We start from the raw sequence: 25,578 nt of genomic DNA, 5'->3' as shown, positions 1-25,578 counted from the left end.
GGTTTAATTTTTTTTTAAGTGGGTGGAGGGAAAGAAAAAATGAAGGCAGTAGAGAAACCCCTTCTGTGGGTTGTTTGTAAAAAGGAAAAGTACTGTGTAGCAACCAACAGTGGCAGAACCTGGGTACTAAAAGCAAGCAGCAAAAAGACTTTACAAAGAAAGTTTCCAAACTTTTTGCTGTTTGTCTGATTCTCTTTAGAGAATTGTCCCTTTTGCTGTGACAATTTGCTGTTTATGTTGATTCCTCAGTAGTGAAGTATTTTCCTTCAGCTCTCCATTCTTTTCTTCTACTCTCTAGTCTGCCACTCACTTATCAAAGTAAGTCATCTAACAGATTTTGTCACTCTCTTTCCAGCCCTGCAACTGCCAATATCTATGGGGAAGGACAGAGAAGCAGGCTAAAATACTGTATTTTTTGGAATATAAAACGCACCATTTTCCCCTCAAAAAAGAGACTGAAAATCTGGGTGCATCTTATACACTGAATACAGCATTTTTTGCCTCCCGAAACCCCGCCCCTTCACCAAAATGGCCGTGCATAGCCTTTAGGAGGCTTCCAGAGTGCTCCTGGGGGCTGGGGAGGGCAGAAATGAGTGAAAAACAGACCAATTTTGGCTCAATTCTGCCCCCCCCCCCAGCCCCAGGAGCACTCTATAAGCCTCCTAAAGGCTATGCATGCCCTTTCTTTGACAAAAAAACAGGCCCATTTTTGCGAAAAACGGCCCGTTTTTGGGAGGTCTGCAGAGTGCAAAAGCTTTTTTTTAAATTTGCTTCTTCAAAATCTTGGTGCGTTTTATACTCCGAAAAAATATGGTAGTTTTCAGCGATACAATGTTTACTGTAGTTCAATAAAACATCATACTACACTTGCACATATACTACACAAATACATTACATAATCCTTGGTTCTTGAGAAAAACCTGAAGCATATGAAGATCAACACCAGTTAAAGAAACTGTCAGCTGTGACTTGTACTGAACAGATAATAATATCTGTGCATTTTACAGTTGGGATAATATCATAATATAATTAATATAATAATTATATTATATAATATAATAATATCAAGGATGGATATGATAAAAATGTGATTAATAAAGAACATAACAAAGAGTGAGAAAAGTGCTACAAACAAGTGGTAGCAATAGCATCAAAATCATCAATACTTGTCCAGTGATGCTATACACTGCTGGAATTATTAAATGGACATAACTGAACTGGAGAGTTTGGCTCAAAAACCCAAGAAAATTCACTATGCAGATGTCCTCATAATGATACTGATGGATAGATATATAGACAGATATTAACTTCAAGTCCAGCAAACTGACTTGAAAGAAGAAAAGCATGCATTTCCTGATTATGTAAAAGACAGTCATGAACAAGGAGGTTAAAAATTGGAACTTATTGAGGAAAGAGGAGCAACTTCGCGATGTCACAACGTGCAGTCTTGACAGTCCGAGACCGCCATTGACACTTTTGCCACTGGATGGTCCATCTGGACCTAAACCATCCCTTAGAGACGGTGAACAGGAAGACAAAGCCTTGCTGGTCAAAGGGACATCGCAAAGTCCCTGATTGACCCAAGGGAAGTGCTTCAAGCTGGTGGCAAACAGACAGCCTAGGCCAGTGGTGGGCAACCTTTTTTTTCAACTGAGCCAAATCTCGCCAAAACCATGATTGAAATTTATTTTGAGAGCCACATTTTAAAAACCGAAAATACATAGGATGGTACACTGTTTTTAGTTTCAATAAACTCTGGCATTTGAAGCACGCAAGTCTTAAAGCTGTCAAGTTACAAGATCCTTGCATCCCTAACCCTTTAGGAAAAAAACCCCAAGGGGTCTTCAAACCTGACAGCTTTAAGACTTGTGGACTTCAACTCCCAGAATTCCTCCTCCAGTCATGTTGGCTCAGAAACTCTGGCATTGAAGCATGCAAGTCTTAAAGCTGTCAAGTTGCAAGACCCTTGCACCCCTAACCCTTTAGGAAAAAAACCCCAAGGGGTCTTCAAACCTGACAGCTTTAAGACTTGTGGACTTCAACTCCCAGAATTCCTCCTCCAGTCATGTTGGCTCAGAAACTCTGGCATTGAAGCATGCAAGTCTTAAAGCTGTCAAGTTGCAAGACCCTTGCACCCCTAACCCTTTAGGAAAAAAAACCCAGGGGTCTTCAAACCTGACAGCTTTAAGACTTGTGGACTTCAACTCCCAGAATTCCTCCTCCAGTCATGTTGGCTCAGGAACTCTGGCATTGAAGCATGCAAGTCTTAAAGCTGTCAAGTTGCACCCCTAACCCTTTAGGGAAAAAAAACCAGGGTCTTCAAACCTGACAGCTTGAAGACTTGTGGACTTCAACTCCTAGAATTCTGAGAGTTGAAGTCCACCAAGGGCATCAATCATATTAGCCCAGGGATCTGCAAAATTGGCTCTTAAGACTGGTGGACTTCAACTCCCAGAATTCTGAGAATTGAAGTCCACCAGTCTTAAAACAACCAACTTTGCAGACCTCTGTGTTAGCCCAAAGCCTGGCGCTGGGCGGGCCTTGCTCCCCCATTGGTGGAGCCCCAAGAAGCGAGGAGGGAGAAAAAGAGACGGAGGCCAAGGAGCTTCCCCCCCCGCCCCCTCCCAGCAAAAATCTAACCGGGGAGCCGGGCGGGCAGTAGCAAATTAGCCGATCACGCTAAGTCTATAAAAACTGTATAAGGGGGTTAAAAAGAGAATTGACACAACAACTGGCAAGAGAGAGAAGACTGTTTTGTTACTGGAAAGATACAGGTTGATAATGAAAGTTGATGATAAAAAATTAGTTAATTTTTTGTGATTAATAAGTAGGAATTTTAGTATTTTGTAGATTGTTTTTAGATTGTTATTCAATGTTTATTCGTTAACAAATAATTAATTATGGTAACAATAATGAAATGATAACCTTAACTAGTAAAAGCAACTTGGATATAAATTATAAATTGGGAATTGGGAAAAGACTTATAAATTTTATTAACACATTTTTGTTTAGATCTTGTTAGAAAGGTGTAATTTCTTTTGGGTCTGATGAGAGGAGACGTGATATAAATAGTAAATAATTTTTAGCTAATTTTGTGATTAATAAGTGGGAAGTTTAGTATTTTGTAAATTGTTTTAGATTGTTATTAAATGTTTTTTCATTAAATAATTAACTAGGTTAACATTAATGAAATGATAACCTTAACTAGTAAAAACAACTTGGATATAAATTGTAAATTGGGACTTGGAAAAAAGATCTATAAATTTTATTAACAAATTTTTCTTTAGATCTTGTTATAAATGTGTAATTTCTTTTGGGTCTGATGAAAGGAGATGTGATATAAATAGTAAATAATTTTTAACTAACTACAACAATAAGGAAATGTTAATGGATAATGTTTAATGATATATACATGTGTTGGTATTGGTAAAAACAAATTGGATACAAGCTCTAAATAGTGAGATGGGTGGGGGTAAAAAGGGGGGGAAATGCTTAGATATGAATGAAGTATAAGTAATGATTGTGGAAGAAATGCACGAAATTTATTTGTAACCAATCGACACGCTTTCCACAAGATGTAATGAAGGATGATTCTTTTTTTGTGTTTTTGTTTAAATAAAATAATAAAAAAATTTCAAAAAAATTGGAACTTATTGAATGTACACAAAGTAAAATATGAATATTAGAGTAAAGTAATAAAAACAGGAACAGAGGCAAGGAAAAGCATTACACGATCAATCTCTAAAAAAGATATCAGGGAAAGTGGATAAAGATAAAATTTGGCATGGGCCACAATTGGAACCTAAAAGAAAAAAGAAAAGAAACTGAAGGCTTGATTTTGGCTGCACAAGAACAAGTTATTGAACTTATGCAATCTAGGTCAAAGATTTTAACAAATCATCAGGTGATCAAAGGAGATTTTGCAGCAAAGTAGAAGGGATAGTCGACTGTACACTCAGATTGTGCAACAAGATTGCATAAATTGATCATAAACAATGATACAATACAATTACCAAAATGATTTATTGAAAGCTGTAAAATTATCATGTGTCAGTAATTGTGGGATTTCCAAGTACAAACTTATAAAGTCTTGGCTCATAACACACCAGATTTAACTATGGTTTTGTTCTGTCCCGTGATTCTAATGAATATGCAGACACAGGCTTGGCTATCTGCCATGATTAATTACATAGATAAAGCCACCCCGTGGTTAGGAGCCTAGAACACTATCGTCAAGAAACCAAGATTAGACTTACAGAATACTTTTTCAACGGCTAATAAAATGGACTGTTGTTTCCTGCAAAGATTCCCCTCCCGTAGCTCCACCTATAAACTCTTTGGGAGGGGCCACACCCTTAGCCAGCTGTCCCTACTTCCTTCTATGATGTCTTCTCCACAGCTGTTCCTTTCTCCTCTCAGCTCTACGTACACGCACATCAGGGACAACCTCCCTCTGTTCCTCCTCACTGCTCCCTGAATGGTCATCGCCGTCAGAGTCCACCAACAGCTCAGCCGGCCGCTGCTAGGCCACAACACTATCCCTCACCGCAGGACCCTTCCCCCGGGTCTGATGCTCAGGGTGTGGCTTAGCTGGGAATTGTTCATGGAAGGCCTGCACCAAAGCAGGTGCGTGCACGGAGGTCGCATCTTCCCAGGTAACATCCTCGGCCTTTCCATTCCACCAGATATTGGAACAGTCCTTTCAGCCATTGGGCATCCTGAATACTGGCAACTTCATATGCAGCTGGCGCCTCATCAGCACGAGGTTCTGGCTGGGGATGATCGGGCTGCCGAAGAGGACAAGCCGGCCGTTCAGGAACAAGAAGAGATTGATGAAAGACCATATGGACTCGCATCAAACGTGGTAAAGTCAGGCGATAGGCAACCGGATTGATGACTGCTTCAACAGGAAATGGTCCAAGATAACGGTGGTCTAACTTCTTGACCGGCCGATTTAGTGGACAGCCACACTCAATCACCCACAGTCAATGCCGGCGTCGCACACCAAGACCTGTCCGCGACTCTCTTATAGTCCTCCTTCGCCTTATACAGATATAACCGCACCACTTGATGGACCGCCTGTAGTTCCGACAGGAAGTTCTTAGCTGCGGGGACCGGTGAGTCGATGGGTGTGAGGGAAAAGAACCGAGGATAAACCCCACATTGTCCACGAAGGGAGTTGTCTGCGTGGCTGTGTGCTGTGAGTTATGGAATGCAAACTCCGCTATTGCCAGGTAGTCCGCCCAATCATTTTGCTGCTGGTTCACAAAACAGTGCAGGTACTACTCCAAGATCCCAATCACTTTCTCCGTCCCTCCGTCGGTTTTGGGATGGTGTGCTGAGGACAAGCAGATCTTGACATCCAAGGCCGTCATCAGTCCTTTCCAAAACTGGGCTTTGAATTACGTTCTTCTGTCCAACTCAACCCTGTTAGGTAGGCCGTGCAGCCTGAAAACATGTTGGATAAACATGTGGGAGGTGACACGGGCTGTTGGTAATCTCCGACATGGGATAAAATGCGCCATCTTCGTCAGCATGTCTACAACCACGAACACCGTGGTAAATCCAGAAGACGGAGGCAGGTCTGTCAGGAAGCCCATAGAAATGGCTCCCCAGGGTCTCTCCGGGGTCGGCAATGGCTGAAGCAGCCCTGGAGGAGCTCCCGTCGCTGACTTGGCCTGCCAACACCGTACAAAAGACGTGACATAAGATTGTACGTCATGTTGCAATCAGGGCCACCAGAAGGTATGGGAGACCAGGTTCAAGGTTTTAAAGAGGCCAGTGCCCGCCGCAGGATTATCATGGCACTGGGATAGAATAAGTCCCCGAAGGGGCCTTGCTGGCACATAGAGTCTGTCCTGGTACCGTTCATCGGTGAATGTCCATGGGGAGGCGGGCCCCACCTCTGCCTTCTGTTGTTCCACCCAATCGTCATGCCGCTGCACTTCCCGTATCTGGGGCCATAGTCCACAGGCTCGTGAACTGCGGAGAAGGACTCTACGGGCAAAACTGTCTGGGGTGGAATCGAGTCTTTGGTACATGAATACTTGGGTTTCCTTGATAGGGCATCTGCCCTTTGGTTGTGCACACTGGGGATGTACGTCACGCAGAAATTGAACCGTGCAAAGAAAAGAGACCACCGGATCTGGCGCTGGTTCAATTTCCGTGCGGTCTTCAGAAATACCAAATTCCTATGGTCCGTTCTGACTTCAATCTGATGCCTGGCCCCCTCTAGATGATGCCTCCAAGCCTCAATCGCCACCTTAACAGCTAGTAACTCCTTCTCCCAAATGGTATAATTGCGCTCGGAAAGATTGAGTTTCCGCGAGTAATAAGTGCAAGGGAAAAGGGTACCTCCGGAGGCGTGAGCCTGAAGTAACACAGCTCCCACAGCGATATCAGATGCATCCGCCTCCACTACAAACTGACGGTGGGGGTCAGGATGCTTCAAAATGGGCTCTTTCATGAAGGCCTACTTCAAGGCCTGGAACGCGTGGTGCTCAGCCCCCCCCCCTGTGTAACGGAACTTTTTTCTGCAGGAGCCGAATGAAGGGCGAAGTCAAGGAAGCAAAACCGGGGATAAAGGTCCGATAGTAGTTGGCAAACCCGAGGAGTTGCTGGACATCCTTCACTCTCCGAGGAAGTTGCCAACTACACAGACTCCACCTTGCCCGGCTCCATCGCAATGCCTTCAGGAGAGGTACGATGTCCCAGGAACTCAATGGTGGACTGCCAAAACTGGCACTTCTCCAGTTTCGCATACAAGCGATTCTCACGGAGCTGTTGTAGGACCAGGCATAGGTGCTGCGATGGCTTTCCCAGGAGGACGAATAAATCAAGATGTCATCGAGATAAATGACAACAAACTGGTCCAAAAGGTCCCGGAAGATGTTGTTTATAAAATGTTGGAAGACGGCAGGGGCATTGGTCAGCCCAAAAGGCATGACCGTGTACTCAAAATGCCCGTACCTGGTGCCAAAAACCGTCTTCCATTCATCCCCGGGTCGGATCCGGACAAGATTGTACCCTCCACGGAGATCCAATTTGGTGAACAAATCAGCCTCTCTGAGCCACTACAACAATTCAGGAATAAGGGGCAGAGGATATCGATTGCGCACCGTGATAGCATTGAGCCTACAATAGTCACAACAGAGTATCAAATCTCCGGTCTTCTTTTTGATGAACAAGACCGGGGCAGACAATGGCAAAGACGAGGGTCTGATAAAACCCCGAGCTAGGTTTTTGTCCAAAAAGTCCCACAATGCGACCAACTCTGACATCGAATACAAACGACCCAAGGGGAGCGGCGAGTCTGGAATCAAATCGATGGGACAATCATATGGCCGGTGTGCGGAGGCAATTGGTCTGCTTCTTGTTCACTGAACTTGTCTGCAAAATCTGCTATGTCGGAAGGCAAGGACACCCCGGGTGGACTCAGCAGCTGGCCTGCACAGACATGATGGGTGTGGTCCACACATTGCAAGGCTGGAAAGGTGACAAGGTTCTGGGATCAGTAGATCTGTGGGTCGTGCGCCCGAAGCCAAGCCAAGCCAAGACCACAGGGAAATGCAGGCCAGAGGTAACGTAGAACTGGGTGCAAGGGTTGCGTCGTGGCCTTGATAGGCCCAAACAGAAGCACCCAGCCGTCAATGGTCTCCACAAGCATAGGAGGCTCTACTGGACACAGAGGGACCGCATACTTTGTCGCAAACGCTTCGTCCATGAGGTTCGTGGTACCCCCGGAGTCGACGAGGCATGAGCCGGAATCACTGGACAGGACTATTCGGGATGCCAGGATCAGGTGTCGGGGAGGCCCGCAAGTCACTGTCTCTGAGCATGGCTCTGAATTGATGTGCGCCCGACCCAAGGTCTCCCTTAGATTGGGCTTGGGGGCCTTTCCCGACAAATTGTTCTGGATCTGGGGTGTAGGTCCTGTAACTGACGCCCCTCGTCTCTTCTTGAGGCAAAAGACTGCCATGTGCCTAGGTTCTCCACAATAAAAACACAACCCCCCTAAGCGCCGTCTGTCTTTCTCTGTTATCGACGAGCGGGGTTTGGTTGCACTTAATTCCATGGGCTCTTCCTGTGGAGTTGGAGTCTCACGCATGGCCGGAACCACCCTGTTCTCCTGGGACGTGCAGCGACTTCCGTCTCTGCAACTGAGCATCAATCCGGGGACACAGGTGGACTAACACGCTGAAATTCGGTGGCCTATCCACACGCACCAGCTCATCCTGCAATTCTTCCGACAACCAATCCTCAAATGTGTCCATGAGGGCTGCCTCATTCCAAGCCAAATCCTGGTTTAGCAGCCTAAATTCACTGATGTAGTCCTGCAAGGAACCCCGGCCCTGTTTCAGAGTCTTCAGACATTGGTTAGCCATCTCCGTCTTAATGGGGTCCTCATACATTAACCGGAGGTGATCACAGAACCCCCTGAAGTCATCCAGCAAAGGGCTAGCCTGGACCAGCAGTGGTGTCGCCCAAAAAGCTGCGGAGCCAGAGAATAAGCTAATCATAAACCCCACTTTATCTCGCTCAGTGGGGAAATCGTCTGCTCTCAAGCTGATAAATAGCTGGCATTGTCCCAAGAAAGCTGGAAACATGGCTTGGTTGCCATCGAATTTATCAGGCACTGCAACCGAGCATTTCCTCCAAGGTGGGGGTGGAGCAGGGTGAGCTTGGAGCTGTGCCACCTGGGCAGCCAACATAGCCACCTGTTGCGAAAGTTGCGCGTTCTCGGCACATAGCTGCTCCATGGTGATGATTTTTACAGCTTTTGTTTTAAGGCAGGAAACAAACTGTTCTGTCCCGTGATTCTAATGAATATGCAGACACAGGCTTGGCTGTCTGCCACAACTAATTACATAGATAAAGCCACCCCTTGGCTAGGAGCCTAGAACACTATCTTCAAGAAACCAAGATTAGACTTACGGAATGCTTTCTCAACGGCTAATAAAATGGACTGTTGTTTCCTGCAAAGATTCCCCTCCCGTCATTCCACCTATAAATTCTTTGGGAGGGGCCACATCCTTAGCCAGCTGTCTCTACATCCTTCTATGATGTCTTCTCCACAGCTGTTCCTTTCTCCTCTCAGCTCTATGTACACGCACATCAGGGACAACCTCCCTCTGTTCCTCCTCACTGCTCCCTGACTCAGATGCCACCTGGTGGCCAACAGGCCTCTCTAGTTCCTGCTCTGACTCGAAACACCCTCCAGAGTCTTCCTCATCCTCCAGAGCAGTCCCATAATGGTCATCGCTGTCAGAGTCCACCAACAGCTCAGCTGGCCGCTGCTGGGCCACAGCAGATTTGAATATAAGAAAGTGTGGATAACTGATAATGGGATACCAGAGGATAGCAGAATAGAAGACAAAGAATTGGAAAAGATCACAAACTATCAAGATATGAAAATCGAAAGAAGAACCGGAAAACCCCCACAAAATACAAAGATCTGCAAATAGTAGTTAAATGGGTCTGGCAAAAGAATCCAAAATAGTACCAATAGTAATAAGTGCCTTGGGTGCAATTCCAAAACACCTGGAGGACCACTTGAGGCACCACTGGCATTGACAAAATCACCATCAGTCAATTGCAAAGGGCAGCTTTACTGGGAACAACTTATATCCTCCAATGATACTATACTTGCATTAAACAACAATAGCTACCTATCCCAGGTCCTTGGAAAAGACTCGATACATGGACCATAATGCCAAACCCAATCTAAACATCTGGCTGATTGTGTGATCAACCATAATGATAAGCATGATTTAAAATTATTATTATAATTTCTTATGAAAGCTTGTCCTTGAGAAATACACTGGGGCCACAAAGAAATATTTGGAGCTATGTTCCCCCCCCCCCGCTTTTTTTTTTTTTCTTATTTACCGCAGAAGTGAAAATACTGAGAGATGCTGCATGAGTCAGGGAGAGAGTGAAACAGGAAGAGACACTTTAAAATCTCTGGCTGGAATTGTCTCTGGAGAACTGTATGTGAAGTCTCTTAGCCCAAGGCCATTTCATTTATTAGAAATATGAAGAAATTCTCTACTTCAGTGGTTCTCTTTTCTTCATAATGGACCCCTTTTAATACCTTTTGTGGCCACAGGCCATTGCCATGGACCACCAAGACTTAACTCAAGATTTATCTCATAACATTTCTTCAAGCCATTGCTGTCCCCCTGTGACATCTGCTTAAAAGAAAATCCTGAAATTTAGAGATGAGCGTAATCCCTGTTCCTCCCAATGTCTTTATTGAAAATCTGTGGTTCTGGTATAAGATTGGGGCACAGCAGAGATCTGCAAAAGATGAGACATTATTTCCCCTTAAAGTCTACTTAAGATTTTAAGGCTACCTCTGTGTAATTACAGCTAAGAAGTATGTTTGAATGCGTTCATCTTGAGCAACTAATTAATTTTATAATTATATATTTATTTTTCTGGGAAAAGAAGCAAAGCATTCTTATCTGCCAGCTCCTCAACAGCTTTCTGTAAACAATAGGATTAAGAACCAGAATTTAAGATTGATCAAAAGGAATTAAGGAACAAACCCAACACATCATGCCAAAGATCCAAGATTACAATTCCTGAAAAATTTATGTAGACCTTACAATAAGTATCAGAGTAAGTTACGTATGAAATGTAACTTACTCTGATACTCCTCTTTCTTTGCTGTAGCATAGCTTCAGTTCATTAGCACAACTTTACTTCTCAATAGTACATTTAAAAGAGATCAGTTCTTTTTGTTCATCAGCAGGAATTAAAATTCCTTAATAAAATTGATAACCTGCTAGAATGATGTATAAAATCTAAATTTTCCGATTAAAGTACACGACAAGTCTTTTTGATGGAACATGATATTTCTGCAGAAGGATGATTCCAATCCAAGTATTTAAAGCAATACATACAATGCAATTGGGAATCTTCATTGTGTGTCTATTTGATTTCCTAGCTGGCTGAACTCTGATAAAGATTCTCAATATTTAATGGTCATAGCATTACTTGCGATGAATGCTTCCCTAATCTGATTCCTATGCAGTTTTGAGAACATCTGAGCATAATTTACTAAAAAAACACACACCCCCATTTTCCTATGTTAAATGCCATAAATACAAAATGACAATGGACCAAAAACAAAGATATATGCTGACTAAGTAAGAGTGCAAGTAGCTTTGAATTTTGTTCACTTGTTCTATCATTCTTTTGTTGAATGGCTGTCAGCATTCAGAAGAAAACAATTCAAGTTTCATAAAAATTTATATTACTGTTCTAGGAAATATTCTGCAGGCCTAGGATGTTCTTTGTCACAACTCCATCATCCTCAGGTTAGAGCATTTCACTCTTTCAGGTAAAGAGCTTCCAGAAGACAAAGAAGCATTTCTACATTGCCAGATGTAACAAGCTGCTATTGTAGCAGTATTTTTTCACTTTCAATCAACGTTGTGGACAATTCTCATCATACAGTTATGGCAATAGACATGTGTGAAAGGAAGTTTATTCTTGCTTTACTTCCTTTAGTGCAGCGCTGTCAAACTCCCGGCCAATGGGACAGATGCATCACGCACTGTCCATGCCCATGTCCAGTTTAGAGGGGGGGGGAAACAGTCCCGATATGTCACGTGACACCGCCGTGATACCGCGAGTTTGGCACCTTTGCTCTAGTGTGTGCTCTCTGCTAACAGTTCCTCACAACAGCTACAAGCCCAGTCCCCAGCGTCTCTGATGCTTTATGATGATTTAACAACTTATACAGATGTGACTGTGAGCATAACCTGTTTTTCAAAGGATTAAGGAGTTTCTATAGGACCATAATGAGTATCATGCAGGAAGATGGGATTCCTAGGCCAAATGAAGCACAAGTTAATTATTGAAAAAAAGTTCAAATAGTGGCTAAAGTAGAATTGAACACGTCAGGCTTTCCCATTTGCTTAAACATTTAGCAAGAGAGACAGCAATGATTTTCTCCACTCTGTGCTGGATTAGGATTAGGATTTTCCAATCATTTTCCCCCTTGTATGTCATTTAACTCATATATATCTACCGTGTTTCCCCGAAAATAAGACAATAGGGTCTTATTTTCTTTTGACCCCCCCCCAAATAAGCCCTTGGCCTTATTTTTGGGGAAGTCCTATTATTTTTGAGGTGCAAGAGGCGGCGAGTGTGATCACCTCATGGCTGCTGCTGTACTGCAATATTTTCGGGGAGGGCTTATTTTAGAGCATGTGCTCAAAAGCCCGATTGGCCTTATTACCCAGGGAGATCTTATTTTCAGGGAAACAGGGTATGTGTTAAGAAGATTAGCTGCAGATGGCAGGCAAGTGTTCTTCAAAATGAGAGGTTCTGATTTGGTCAACATACCTTTACAATAAAGTAGAATTAGTTTGTTTGATTGTAATTCCTATTCAGTTCACTATGTGAGATCAATATCAATCTTGCAAACCTGGAAGTACACGTCTCCTTTAGAGCTGGGAAAGTAGAGAGGGTCTCTTCTGAGCCTCTTGCCCTGCTCACTATCCACTTGCAAGCTAAGCTGTCTCTTTTCTGCCCATTCCCTTTGCAGCATCTCTTGGCTAAGTGTCAAAATCTTCTCACATACCATCACATTACTACACCTTAAAAATTCCCTGAAGGATTCCCAGCCCTGTATTAAGATGATTGATATCCTTAAATCACATTCCGAGCCTTCCAGTTTCCCATCCTGATATAATTGCTTATAGTTTTTGAGAATATTAAGATAATGAACTGAGCAGGTAATGTGGTGGCTTAGTGAAATGAACTAAATGAGCACATAAATCAGATTCAGAATTACTCCATATCATATATGGATTATTATCATTCCCTTCCAATCCCTATTAGGGAGTTTTATCAAAACTGAATGGATAGAATAAACTCTATATATGTCACAAAACAAGAAATAATTCCAGTCCTTCTACACTACAGTAACCACTTTTTTATGATCATGTCATCAGGAGAAAGTGGACAAATCTATTTCTTAAATTGAACTGTCCATGTGCATTCTTTTCTCCCTTCAGCCCTGAGCCCAAATGTTCTTTGCCTCCAATCACAACCTCCCCCGTTTCTTACCAAAAATAACTAAATGAATCTTCAACAGCTCTTCCTACAACAGGGCCAGTATATGCTTTCACTAAGCAGTTTGAAATGCCCTAAACCAAAGCCTCCCTTAAGTTTTGTTTGTTTTGTCTTCCTATCCCATCTGATACCTCTATCGCATAGTAAGCCTATGGGAAGGGATGACTCCGCTTTATAAACTTCGTATAGGGCCTAGAAAATTTTGCTTTCTAAACAAGCAAACCACAGGCGTGTGGGTTTTTTTTTAAGGAAAAAGAAAAGTGTATCCAAACATAATTCACATCACTTGCAACAGGAAATAGGCATACAGACATTTTTAAATGGTGCAGGTTTTTCTTGGAATGCATATTATTTTATCTGCTTTAGATGTGCTGCATTTAGGGCCATCTGATCTGGTTATCTACCCAATGGGTTTCTAAACAGGAAGCAGACGGTAACTTTGATTATAAAGAAGCTGCTCCAGCAGGACCTGTAGAATGCCAACCTCAGGACATACAAAGTAAAGAATCACATGAGGCCGATAAACACACAAAGAGCCACCTAAGCACTGGAAAACTCAGTTAATAATAACGTGAGGCCTCCTGGTCCATGCACCTATCGAGTAGAGAGGCCTTCAGAGAAGAGATGTTCTATGAGGTTCCTTGCCAAGCAAGGGCGTAAAAATCTTGATCAGAGACAGTTGTCTTCTGCAGTCTGATTTAAGAGTCAGCCCTGACCTATGATCCCGTTTGAAAGTAAACCTCTGGCCTCCAGCTGTTGTATACTGTTCATAGATTCTACTTGGGAAATGTCGACCTTTTAAATGACTGACAACTCTCCTTAGTTTTTAGAATTCTGGATTGGATTTGGAGTATTTTTCTGCATACTCCTGTTAGAGAAAACCCATTCACACAAGTTTCTTTCAGAGATTCTGTTTTAGCTTTCATTATTTGTTTGCTATCATCTTTTGACCTTGAGTGTAATAAAGTGTAATAATCACTATATAGGGCAGACGGGGAGATTAGTTGAGCACTACTAGATGTCAGAAAACATGATTAACAATTCCTTGATTTCACAACACCTGGACAGACTGTCTATGGAGATCATTAGTCATCTAGGTCATGGTTGTCCCAAAGATGCTTTTTAAAAAAACAACTGGACTTTCTTTGTTTTTCCTTGAAAACATTTCACTTCTTATCCATGAAACGTTTTCAAGGGGAAAAAAAACCCTCAAGTTTTCCTAATGGAAACTGTGATCATCCTAGACCAAGCTAAATAAAAAAATGCTAGGTAATTCCTGGTGGCTTTGCATTTAGGCAAATTAGCCATCAATAGACTCACGGAGATAAGCCACACTTATGTACTATTTCAAAAAGCTACAGAAACAAAAAGACCAGAATACATCCTCTCCAGACAATCAAGAAGAAAATGATACCCTAATCAAGGAACTACCAAGGGAGAAAACTACATCCCACCAACATTGGCAGAGCAAGCTAATGCCAAGATAATGATAATGGGAAAAAACAGCAACAGAGGAAAATAGGAGTACCCTCATCCGTCTTCTGTTTTTTTTTTTCTTACAGCTGTGTGCAAGTAACTGATAGTTTGCCTTGTGTTAATGAAAGTTAAGTTCCTTTACAGACATGGGCCAAAAATGATGGGTTTAAAACTCTCATAGATATGTGAAAGAATCATTATGTTTCAACAATTACTGTTGATTATAAACGGCTGCATATAAATTAGATTTTCAGCTTTCTTTTGCTGTCTTCTAAGTCTCTTAGCAGGAAGCAAATATTATAAACCCCTTGAACTAGCAAGAATGTTCAAATGAAAAAGCAGTCTTTTTCTGGCAGGGCAACCTAAAGACATACTGAATAATTAAGGAACAATCTGGAATTTCTGTAGCTTGCACAGAAGTTATGCTCCTGCACATTTTATGAAGAAGACCTTATTATTATGCAATCACAGGGTGGTCCAGCCTAGAATCAAATTGTCTGATGCAACTCTTGCTGTTCTGGCAATCAGCTTGTTTGATTCATAAGTGCATGTGTTCCAAACGTTCATTTATTATTTTAGGTATCATAGCATTATAATGTAGAGTCTCTGCCTTAGAAGGCTTTTGTACGTGGACTAGGATACTTAAGATGCGTGTAGTACTATGAATATTTGAAAATACTATTAGACATGTATTTTTTCAAGAGCCGTGGTGGCGCAGTGGTTAGAGGGGAGTACTGCAGGCTACTTCTGCTGCCTGCCGGCTGCCTGGCAGTTCTAATCTCACCAGGCTCAAGGTTGACTCAGCCTTCCATCCTTCCGAGGTGAATAAAATGAGGACCCAGATTGTTGAGAGGCTATATGCTGACTCTGTAAATCGCTTTGAGAGGGCTTTAAAGCACCGTGAAGCGTTGTGTAAGTTTAAGTGCTATTGCTATTTTCACAAGGCTTTTCTATATATATTTGTATGTGCATTTATAGATAGTGCCGTGAACTGCTATAACATCCTGTCCCTGAGAGTCTGTAGAGATTCTCAGTCATTCAGGTCGTGGTTGCCCCAAAGGTGCATTTTTCAGGAGGCAACTGGACTTACTTGTTTTTTTCTTTCGAAGACATTTCACTTCTCATCCAATAAGCTTCTTCAGCTCTGACAGAATAGTGGGGAATGGAAGGATTTATATTTCTTGCAGAAAGCTGGTAATCTGTATATTTTTAGAGGGTCGTTAAAGAACTTGGGGGTTTATCTGTGTACTCAGGGTCACTTGAGTGGTGCTCCTGGTTCCTATAGTCTGCAATTTTTTCCCCCTCTGGAAATCCATTCCTACTCCCACACCATTCAAAGGGTGCTCATCCCAAATTGTATAGCTAAAAACAAATTGTATAAACTGAGTAACTGAGAATCTCTACAGACTTTTAGCTATAAGTATAAATATAATCTTTATTGTCATTGTACTTAAATACAACAAAATTGGTTTTAACCTCACTGGCGCAAAATTATAACAAAAACAAAAAAAGAAAGAAAAAGAAAAAACACTAGCGTGTGCATTGAGTAATTGTGGTTGTATTTAAAAGTCTCACAGCCCAAGGATAGAAACTATCTTTAAACCTGTTTGTTTGGCTGGCTATACTTTGATGTCTTCTGCCTGATGGTAGAAGTGCAAAGAGACACTGGCCAGGAGGGTGTGAATCATCTCTGAGTATCTTCCTTACTCTGCTAAAGCAGCGAGATCTGGCGATGTTATATCCAGTGGTGTCAGAGGGCAACCAATGTTTTCTTGTGCCGAATTGTTCACTCTCTGTAGTGCCTTCCTGTCTGCAGCTGTTAAACCAGCATACCATACTGTAATACAATATGTGAGGACACTTTCTATGGTGGACCAATAGAAAGAGGTCATCAACCGCTGTTCCACCTGATTTTTTCGCAGGACTCTAAGGAAATGAATATACAATACATATATACTATATATACTATACAATTTGGGATGAACACCCTTTGAACGGTGTGGGAGTAGGTAGCAGTTCTGCCCAGATTCCTTCCTTGAGTGCATTGACTCAAAATTCTGATTGAAAATTCAACTCATATTCTGAAACTAAACCAAAACCAGCAAGCGATGCCTGATGCTACTGAGATAAAATAGGCAAAGAAGAAGCTATCCCTTCCCTAGAGCCTGATAAAAAATACAAAAATCTTTTCAAACACTTTTTAAAGAAGTATAAATGACATGTACTAGTTCTCTTAAATTACCCTCCTCTCTAAAATCTCTGCCTCAAGATACTTTTGATTCAATGGTACATTGAAATACACCTTAGCTGGGATCTGTCAAATAGTCTTTAGCTAACAGGTCTGGCAAACCAAATGAAACTGCGGTACAGGAATGAAGGCTAAAATCATTTTTATTGAGATAGTCTATAAGAGATTCTTACAAGTCTGATTGCACTGTACCTCTTCTTTTTATAGCTCAGTGGGTTAGGGAGGCATCTGCCTGAGCTGCGTCCAAACAGTATCTCATTCTGGACTTTAAAAAAATGTTCCTTTTGCCAAGGCAATGGTTCCTGCATATCTCTATCAGGACCGCCATCCTTTCTCTCTAAATACATGGATCCAATAGGAAGCCACCACTTGCTACAGATGCAGAGCCTAAGACTGAATGGAGGGCTTTTTCCCCACAAGAAAGGAATAAACATTAAATCCTGCCTTCTAAGTAGAGAAAGCGAGTTAAGGTCTTCGTGGCAGTAAAGACTAAGAGCAGTCTGATTCAGAAGAGAAGTTTAGATTTTGACAGGGACTTTATGTCTTTATTTTCTACCCTTTAACGCCTCTAAATCTAAGACAATGAAGTGAATTTAAAAAAAAAAACGGAAAATTTGCTTCCACTGACTCTACAGATTGTAAAACCATAGCAGCCACACTACTCAATCACAGAAGGCCTACTCAGAATGACTGAAAATAACTTTTTAGAGCAATTTCTGTATAATAGTTGATTCAGTGTTTAAATGTAGGAAAGAAATCCTTATTCTATTGGATTTCAATTTCTTTAGACAACTGTAACTTACTTCTCTGCTTCCAAAGAAAATGTGTTTCAATTGTATTGAACAAAAGCAATTTGAAAAGAGGGAGAAGATTGTATCCGTTTTAGCAAACAATATAAATATTGCAGTGATCCCCCAAAATCTATGAGACTTGAGATGAAGAGACTTCTCTTCCATCGAGACATGAGTGAGGAAAAATAGAAACAAAGAGGAGGAAAAGAATTCCTTACAGGCTCTCGCAGAACTTCCTAAGAATGCTGGGTTTTTCCTGGTTGCGTCTCTGTCGAAACCAACGCTGAATATTGCGCACATCCCAGTCTAGCTGCTTGGATAGCCCTTCCAGCCTCTTCTCGTCTGGATGCTTTCAAAATAATAATAATAATAAAAATAATAAAAAAGAGAGTCAAAAAGTTACTCTTCTGAGGAGAGTTCACAGAATTCCAATTGGTATTTCCCCCCAAAACTAAGCAGTAAGTTATGCATGGGGGGTGGGCCGCCCTTTAAATGCCGGCTTGCTATCCAGACTATAAAACAACTTATGTAAGTCAAATAATTGCTGGATTCCTGTTCAGTTTTTATTGCTGTGTAGTTCGTGTTATTATCAAACTGCCGCATATGACCGGGACACAAATAATTAAAGAATCTTAAGACCTCTAGATTTCTGCATTTGGCATAAAAATGCCATCGTGCCAATGACACCGTAACACACACTTTGATTCCATGGACAATTTTCTGTTGTTACCATACTTTAAAATATAAACTGTGAAGTTGCTTGGGTGGTCCTTAAATTTTAATAAAATAATTGGGAATAGTGAATATGCTATTAAATCACACTTTCAATTGTATGCTAATTTTGATGTCTTATTTGCTCCACTTATTATGGAATACAGCTCAACACTTTTTTGCCTTCTGTTTTTTGTGATGTTGTTTTTAAATTTACTCATTTTCCACTGGGCCTATTGGCTAGAAATTCAGAGACCTATAAACCAAATACTCTGGATAGCTCCACGATGGGAATGGCTACTCACACTTGTTTATTTTTGCTTCACTGATACACTATACTTTTTAGGTTTTTTAAAAAAATCTTTACAGCTTCAGGGTACCATCTCATAAAATGATCACAAAATACTTATTTTTTCATGGAAGATTCACAATTCTACAAATTCCTTTTCCAGAGAAGTAAAACGTATTAATAATAAAGGTAGACCTCGCCTATCGATCCGCATTTAATGACCACCCTAAAGTTACGATGATGCTGTAAATGGAGATTTACAACTGGTCCTCAAAATCCCAGCACTTACGTGAGACTGTCATTTGCAATTTTCACAGCTGGATTCTGACAAGCAAAACAACTGGGGAAGCTGTCAGGAAGTCGCAAGTCACAGTCACTTAACCACTGTGGGTGATTCTCTTAATGAGCACAGCCCGCAGTGATGTCATAAATTGGCATGGTCATGTGACATGCTTAATGACCACACACTTAGTGACAGAGTTGGTGGTCCCAATTGTGATTAGCAAATGAGATCTGCCTGTTTATTTAAGCCTCATTATTTATTGTCCTAAAATAAATTTTGATAAAAATATCAAAATGTAAGTTTTGGATATTCTCTCTTGTTGTTTCTTAAAATGTTCAAGATCGTGGAATGCTATTTTTTTCAATTAAGAATATGTATAATTCATTTTGTTAAAGAGGGAAAATCAAAGAAATAAAAAGATATTCTATATGCTCTGGTACATTTAGTTTATAAAGCACAGTGGAGTGCATGAGCTTGCATGTTGATATATTTAAACAGAGTTAAATATTAAAATACATTAAAACCCAGTGGCATATTCCATCCATTGCTGGAGTGCGATTTGTTAAAAGTTTTACAATGTGTATAACATTTAGTTTATTTTTGTATTTAGTTTTAGTTGCAGGGAATGTTAAAGTTCAGTTTTTTAATGATATATTGAAGGCAAAGACAGTTGTCCTTTAAATGTCTTTTCACTTAAGCTCATATTTGATTTTGGAACTAACTTGTGACAAATTGTATATTTACTTGGAGAATGTTGGCGTGCTACTGAACACGGTTTAAGAAATGATATGTATAGAACTGAAATCTAAATGTTTACAGAGACCATATCTCTCAAAACTTTAAAATAAGTAATAAAGCATGTAAGTACCACCGGGGGGCGGGGGGCGGGGGGAGGCATCTAAGTTACTTGTGAGTTGTAGCCAAATGGATAAGTGTAATGGGCAATGAAAATGTGATGGACAGTGAAAACAATCCTGGAAGACAGGAGAAAGAGCCAGAACTTAGATTCAGGTCTATAAGTGGAATCAGAGTCCAACAAAAGGATGAGAGTAAAGATGGGGCTCTTCCTAATTCTCTGGAAAATACAATACAATACAATACAATACAATACAATACAATACAATAGTAGAGTTGGAAGGGACCTTGGAGGTCTTCTAGTCCAACCCCCTGCCTAGGCAGGAAACCCTATACCGTTTCAGACAAATGGCTATCCAACATCTTCTTAAAGACTTCCAGTGTTGGGGCATTCACAACTTCTGGAGGCAAGCTGTTCCACTGATTAATTGTTCTAACTGTCAGGAAATTTCTCCTCAGTTCTAAGTTGCTTCTCTCCTTGATTAGTTTCCACCCATTGCTTCTTGTTCTACCCTCAGGTGCCTTGGAGAATAGTTTGACTCCCTCTTCTTTGTGGCAACCCCTGAGATATTGGAACAATGCTATCATGTCTCCCCTAGTCCTTCTAAATAAAGGAAGGGTGGTGTTTTCAGACTTCTAAGATTCTGTTACTGTAACCTTGAAATAAAGGGAGTTTAGTACTCAGGGTTTTAGTTTCCTGTCAGGACTACCTTGAGGGGCTGAGAGAAAGTCATCTGATAGCAATTATGTGCTCGTAGGCACCGCAGGGCATGAAAGAGAAAGAAGGCGGTCAACTAGCAAATGGCAGCAAGAAAAACAATTATGAGCTGTGTCCAAATATGCATTCTTTTCAACTTCTTGCTTTATAAATTGGGTGGTTCATAGGGGAACAGTTCTTTTGGCACCAGGTATTATTTATAACCCTCCAAAAAGGGATAAGTGATTTATTACTATATAAAGTATGTCATGTAAGTTTGAAAGTCTGAGATTGCCAACAAATATGTGGTAGTAGTGGTTATTGAATATTATTAGTAGAAGTGAAGGTTATGAATATTTTATGATGGTTTTTAAACATCTATTACTCTCTGTTACTCCAAGACCATTGTTCATATGATGACTATTACCCTGGATTTCAATCCCCAAGATCAATTGTTTCCACGCATCTACTTCTCTCATAAATTATACTTGTGTTTTAATATTGTTGGTCTTTTTTTGCTCAGAAATTTAGTATTAAATTTAGGTATTATAATCAAGATTCTTAATCAAATTTATATATACACCAGAAATTGATACAATTTTTAAATACGAAAGCTGGATTGATGCAAGATGCTAACCAAAATCAAGCAATCTTTCCAATTGAGCTAAGATTCTAGATAAGCCTATTCTAATGATCAAGTCTGTGTCAAGTTCTCTGGTGTGGTATGTCTCATTTCTTTTCCTTTTTATTGCTTTAATATTCTCTAGCAAGCCTGAATTGCTTGGCAGATAGTCATGTAATTTGAAAGAAAGAAATATAAATGGAATATTCTGATGCAGCATATTTGGAATTGGCCTGAGATTGTGATGACTTACTATATACATTCCAGCAACAGTAAATGGAATTGGAATTGGGAAGCATCTTAACATGAGTATGACGTCTAGCACAATAGATGGTGTTTGTTTGGAATTACTTTGAAATCAGTTCAGTTCCTTAGTTGAAATAGTCAAAGGCAGACGCCCCAATACTTTAGAATTTTGGGCAGTTTGATCTTACAATTTCAGAAGACAGAAAGGTAACATAGAAGGTCAATTCTATCTAATAACCTATTTGCCTGCATATTCCAGAGATCAATGAAACATTCAGCAGAACTGCCCATTAGAACATTGGGCAAAACCCAGGTGCCTTTCCTAAGCTTTCTGGATCCCTCAAGCACCTCTGGTAAGACATGTGAATTTGTCCATCCTCCATGCACAAGCTGGTGGTTTTGGTGAACTCATAGTCATGAGAATGACGAACTAATGGAAAGGTTCCAAGCCCCGGTCATATCTCTTATGTTGTGTTGTAAAGACTAAATTACACAATGGAAAGCATCCTCACTTATTGCATCACGGTATTGCATGCTGGTTTGACAGCCGCGGATAGAAAAACATTACATAGGGTAGTAAGCACAGCACAAAAAAATTGTGGGCTGTCCCCTGACACCACTAGATGAGAATGCTAGGGCTCGCTGCCTTAGAAGAGTGAGGAAAATCCTCAGCGATGATTTATACCCTGGTCAGCACTTCTTTACCCTCTTACCATCGGGAAGGAGATATAGATATAGGAGGCATAGCCAGCCGCACAAACAGGCTGAAGAACAGTTTTTATCCGTGGGCTGTCAGACTCCTGAGCGCGAAATAACATCATAACTAAGTAGTACGATGGACTTGTAGGACGGGCGGAATGTGTAACATGTTCACACTGGTGTAATGGGACTGGGTGTTTGTTTATTTATTGGGATAGGGATTTTTTCCTCTTCATTGTGAGTTGTATTGTGTTGGTGGGGGGTCACTGAGGGAACTCAACCAATCTCATAGTACATATGTTGTGCACTGCCAATAAAGAATTGTTATTATTATTATTAAACATACGGCCAGTTTTGTGGGCTGGAGCTGAGATGAACTGGGTCAATTCCTGATCCAGTTTTGACTTCAAAGACGGGAACTTAAAATCACCCAGGACTATCAACCAAGGGAATCCATAACCACCTTTGATGAAGGGACAATGCTATACGGCCCTGAGGATGGTAACCTCCTTCCCGAGTTTATTGTTCTGGTCCAGTCTCACAAATACAGCACTCCTCATACAGTTGTATGCCAGGGTCTCCTGGTATACAACTGCCATGCCATCTCTCCTGCCCTGAGTCAAGACTGATGCAGCATATAAAACCTGTATGAATAAATCTCAGTGAGATGTATTTTCCACTCCTGATAATGAATGGGATTGAATGTACGACAGACCTGGCATTCCAAAACACTGGCCTGTGCACAACATGCCCAGACATTTGATCCATATGAGATGGGACTGGAGAGCCTGATTGGAAATGTAGTGCCCTGCAATGACTTACTCCTATCTCTTACTACAGTAGCCCTCAACCTTTTGGGCATCGGGGACTGGTTCCATGGAGAAAGGCTTTTCCACAGAGCAGAGGGAGCGTGCTTTTTGTGCTGCCTGCATTCCACAGATGGGACTTTGCTTATTTGCACGATACTGTTGCTGGCATGTTGTGGACTGATGCCAGTCCACAGACCAGGGGTTGGGGATCCTACCTTATTTTACTGCCGCACCTCATATTTGTCCCTCTAAGCTATTCATCTCCTCTGTCACAATCTTAGGCCTGCACTGGATAATCATATATTGACTTCAGACTTGCTACACCTGGCATCTATAGTCAGACACAGCCAGGCTCCAATGGAGGTGACTCTTGAACTACAGTTACAACTTCCAGATTCCTCCCCTCCCCCCCCTTTTCTTTCAATATCAGTTCTATAAATAGAGGTAATCCTTGCCTTATGACCGGTCTCTTTTAACAACCATTTTGAAAGGGTGACTTTGGAAATTGTTCTTTGTAGCCCATAAAGACTTCCAGCCGTGTAAAACCTCCCCACTCCCCTCTGCAGTCACAGGAATGCCATCTGAGTGTCTGGCAACTTGTTTATGCTTACAATCAGTTACCAAGCGCCCCAGGATCACGTGATCACTATTTGCAATCTTCTCTGCTGGCTACCTCAGAAAGTCAATGGGGAAGCCTGTAGGGAAGCTTGGAAGCAGCTGCCGCGTACTGAGAAGACTTCCTCTCCTCTCTGGGGGCTGGCTGAAAGAACTACCTGCTGGGGGGAATCTCAGCTCATTGTTTCCCTCCCAGCAGAACAGCTCCTTGGAGAAAGAAAAGGCTGTCTGTCGGGAAGGAATTATACTCTGCATGGAGCTGAGATTCCCGCCCCCCGTCATCCCAGACCTGCAATATCCAGTCTGACAAAGGATTTATCCTCCTCTCCATCCACAGGAGGCAAATCAGAGGTAGTATTCAGCAGGCTGTGATCAGTTCTGGAGAACCGGTAGCGGAAATTTTGAGTAGTTCACAGAACCGGTAAATACTACCTCTGATTGGCCTCGTCCCCATCTATTCTCTGCCTCCTGAGTCCCAGCTAATTGGGAGGAAATGGGGATTTTGCAGTAATCTTCCCCTAGAGTGAGGAGGAAATGAAGATTTTACCATATCCTTCCCCTGCCACACCTACCAAGCCACACCCATCAAGCCACACCCACAGAACTGATAGTAAAAGCATTTTGGTTGAGCTACAGGATTTAAACTCCATTCCTGGAGCCCAATAAAAGCTTTTTCCAAGTGGAGGCAGAAAAGAAATCCTTTGTTTCCAGGAGTGCTGGGACTGTGGTAGTCATGTGGCATCTTGCTTAACAACCACTTTGCTCAACAACTGAGATTTCGATCCCGATTGTGGTCGTAAGTTAAGGATTACCTGTAAATCTTTTTCCCCGTCAACTCGGTCCAAACACTTTTTTCCTCTTTTCTTACTCCTGTCAAATGTATCTTGCCATAATTAGTAAGCACACCCTTCAAACTAGCACAGAGCTACAAATATATCCAATCTCTCAGATCCTATCTTATGTAATAGCAGCACTTGGATCATTTGTGGGGGGGAAATTAGCAGGATACTTCTATTATTCATTACAATAGCTATCAAATTAACATGCAAGTGAGACAGCTATTCCTAATAATTAATTGCATTGTCTTTGATGAACAACCTTTATATTTGCCCAAAGCAAATAAAAGGATTTTAAGGAACAGACTGTACCTTTGTGATGGCAGTGAAGACTTTTTCAAGAATAGCATTAGGCTGAGCCTTCTGTGGTCCATTGGCTTGGACTTTTAAGCCTAAGGCACACGGCTTAGCTATAAACCTAAAATGGAGATAGAAATAAGGAAGAAAAAAAAAAAAAGCAATTAGGTACATATGACAATACTTACAAAGTAGGCCATTTATTTCGTCAGCTGCACACAACTCAAATGATGAAATTATATTGTCTGCAAATGAGTATGTTTAACACCAGTACGTTTAACTTGTGCTTGCGCGTGTTTGCTTCCCAGTAGAGAGACTGCTATCAATATCTCCCCTTATGTAATTTTGGTGCCACGTAACTTTCAGAGTTTATTGTCCTGCAACAGTCTCATGATTTGCTGGGGTAACACATTCCATAAGGCTTTTGCTGGCGTGTGGTCTGCAACACTGATCTAGTGTCATATGAATAATAGATTTAATTGTTTTAAAAAGCTGATCTTGCCTCGCACCTGCTTCAAAAGCAACCTACTGAGAGGAACATTTTGCCAAATACAGATGCCTGCAAATACATGTAGATAAATGTAGAAAGAGAGCTAGGTTAGCCTACGGTTGCCAAAAACTCAGAAAGACTTTGTTAGTGTGTTTTCAGCTTAACACATTTTATTGAAAGGCATAAGCTTTTCTGAGCTACAGCTCATTTCAAAAGATGCATAGAGCAATGGTGTCAAACTCATATCGTCACGGCAGCGTCATGTGACGTATAGGGACTTCCCCCCCTTCGCTAAACTGGGCGAGGGCATGGCCAGCACATGACGTATCCAGCCTGCAGGCCGGGAGTTTGACAGCCATGGCATAGAGTGACTAATATAGGATTTAAATTGGGGCTGGGAGAGGGAAGGGAAGACCAGATAGTTATGCAGATACAGGTTACACGTGACAACAAGTAAAACAAGTACTTTATAAATTAATATTACAATAGTAAAGAACCAGCAAAGCACCTTTGTGCAGTAGGACT

The 25,578-nt window shown here is 41.5% G+C and overlaps 1 protein-coding gene across 1 annotated transcript in view; it reads right to left on the bottom strand.

Moving 5' to 3' along the window:
• The window catches only part of CERS6 (ceramide synthase 6), a 97,951-nt gene that overhangs the window by 46,187 nt on the left and 26,186 nt on the right, over positions 1–25,578 (bottom strand). The window contains exons 2-3 of the mRNA XM_081932915.1: positions 24,579–24,684; positions 17,823–17,953 (exon numbers count right to left, since the gene is read on the bottom strand). Of these exons, the coding sequence (XP_081789041.1) occupies positions 17,823–17,953; positions 24,579–24,684 (237 nt within the window). The remainder of the gene's footprint in view (positions 1–17,822; positions 17,954–24,578; positions 24,685–25,578) is intronic.

Source organism: Natrix helvetica (genome assembly GCF_964273705.1).
Source record: "Natrix helvetica genome assembly, chromosome: 1".
In the NCBI taxonomy this organism is placed as follows: domain Eukaryota; kingdom Metazoa; phylum Chordata; class Lepidosauria; order Squamata; family Natricidae; genus Natrix; species Natrix helvetica.
The sequence above is the reverse complement of the archived record's forward strand: the minus strand, read 5'-3'. Positions and strand labels throughout refer to the sequence as shown.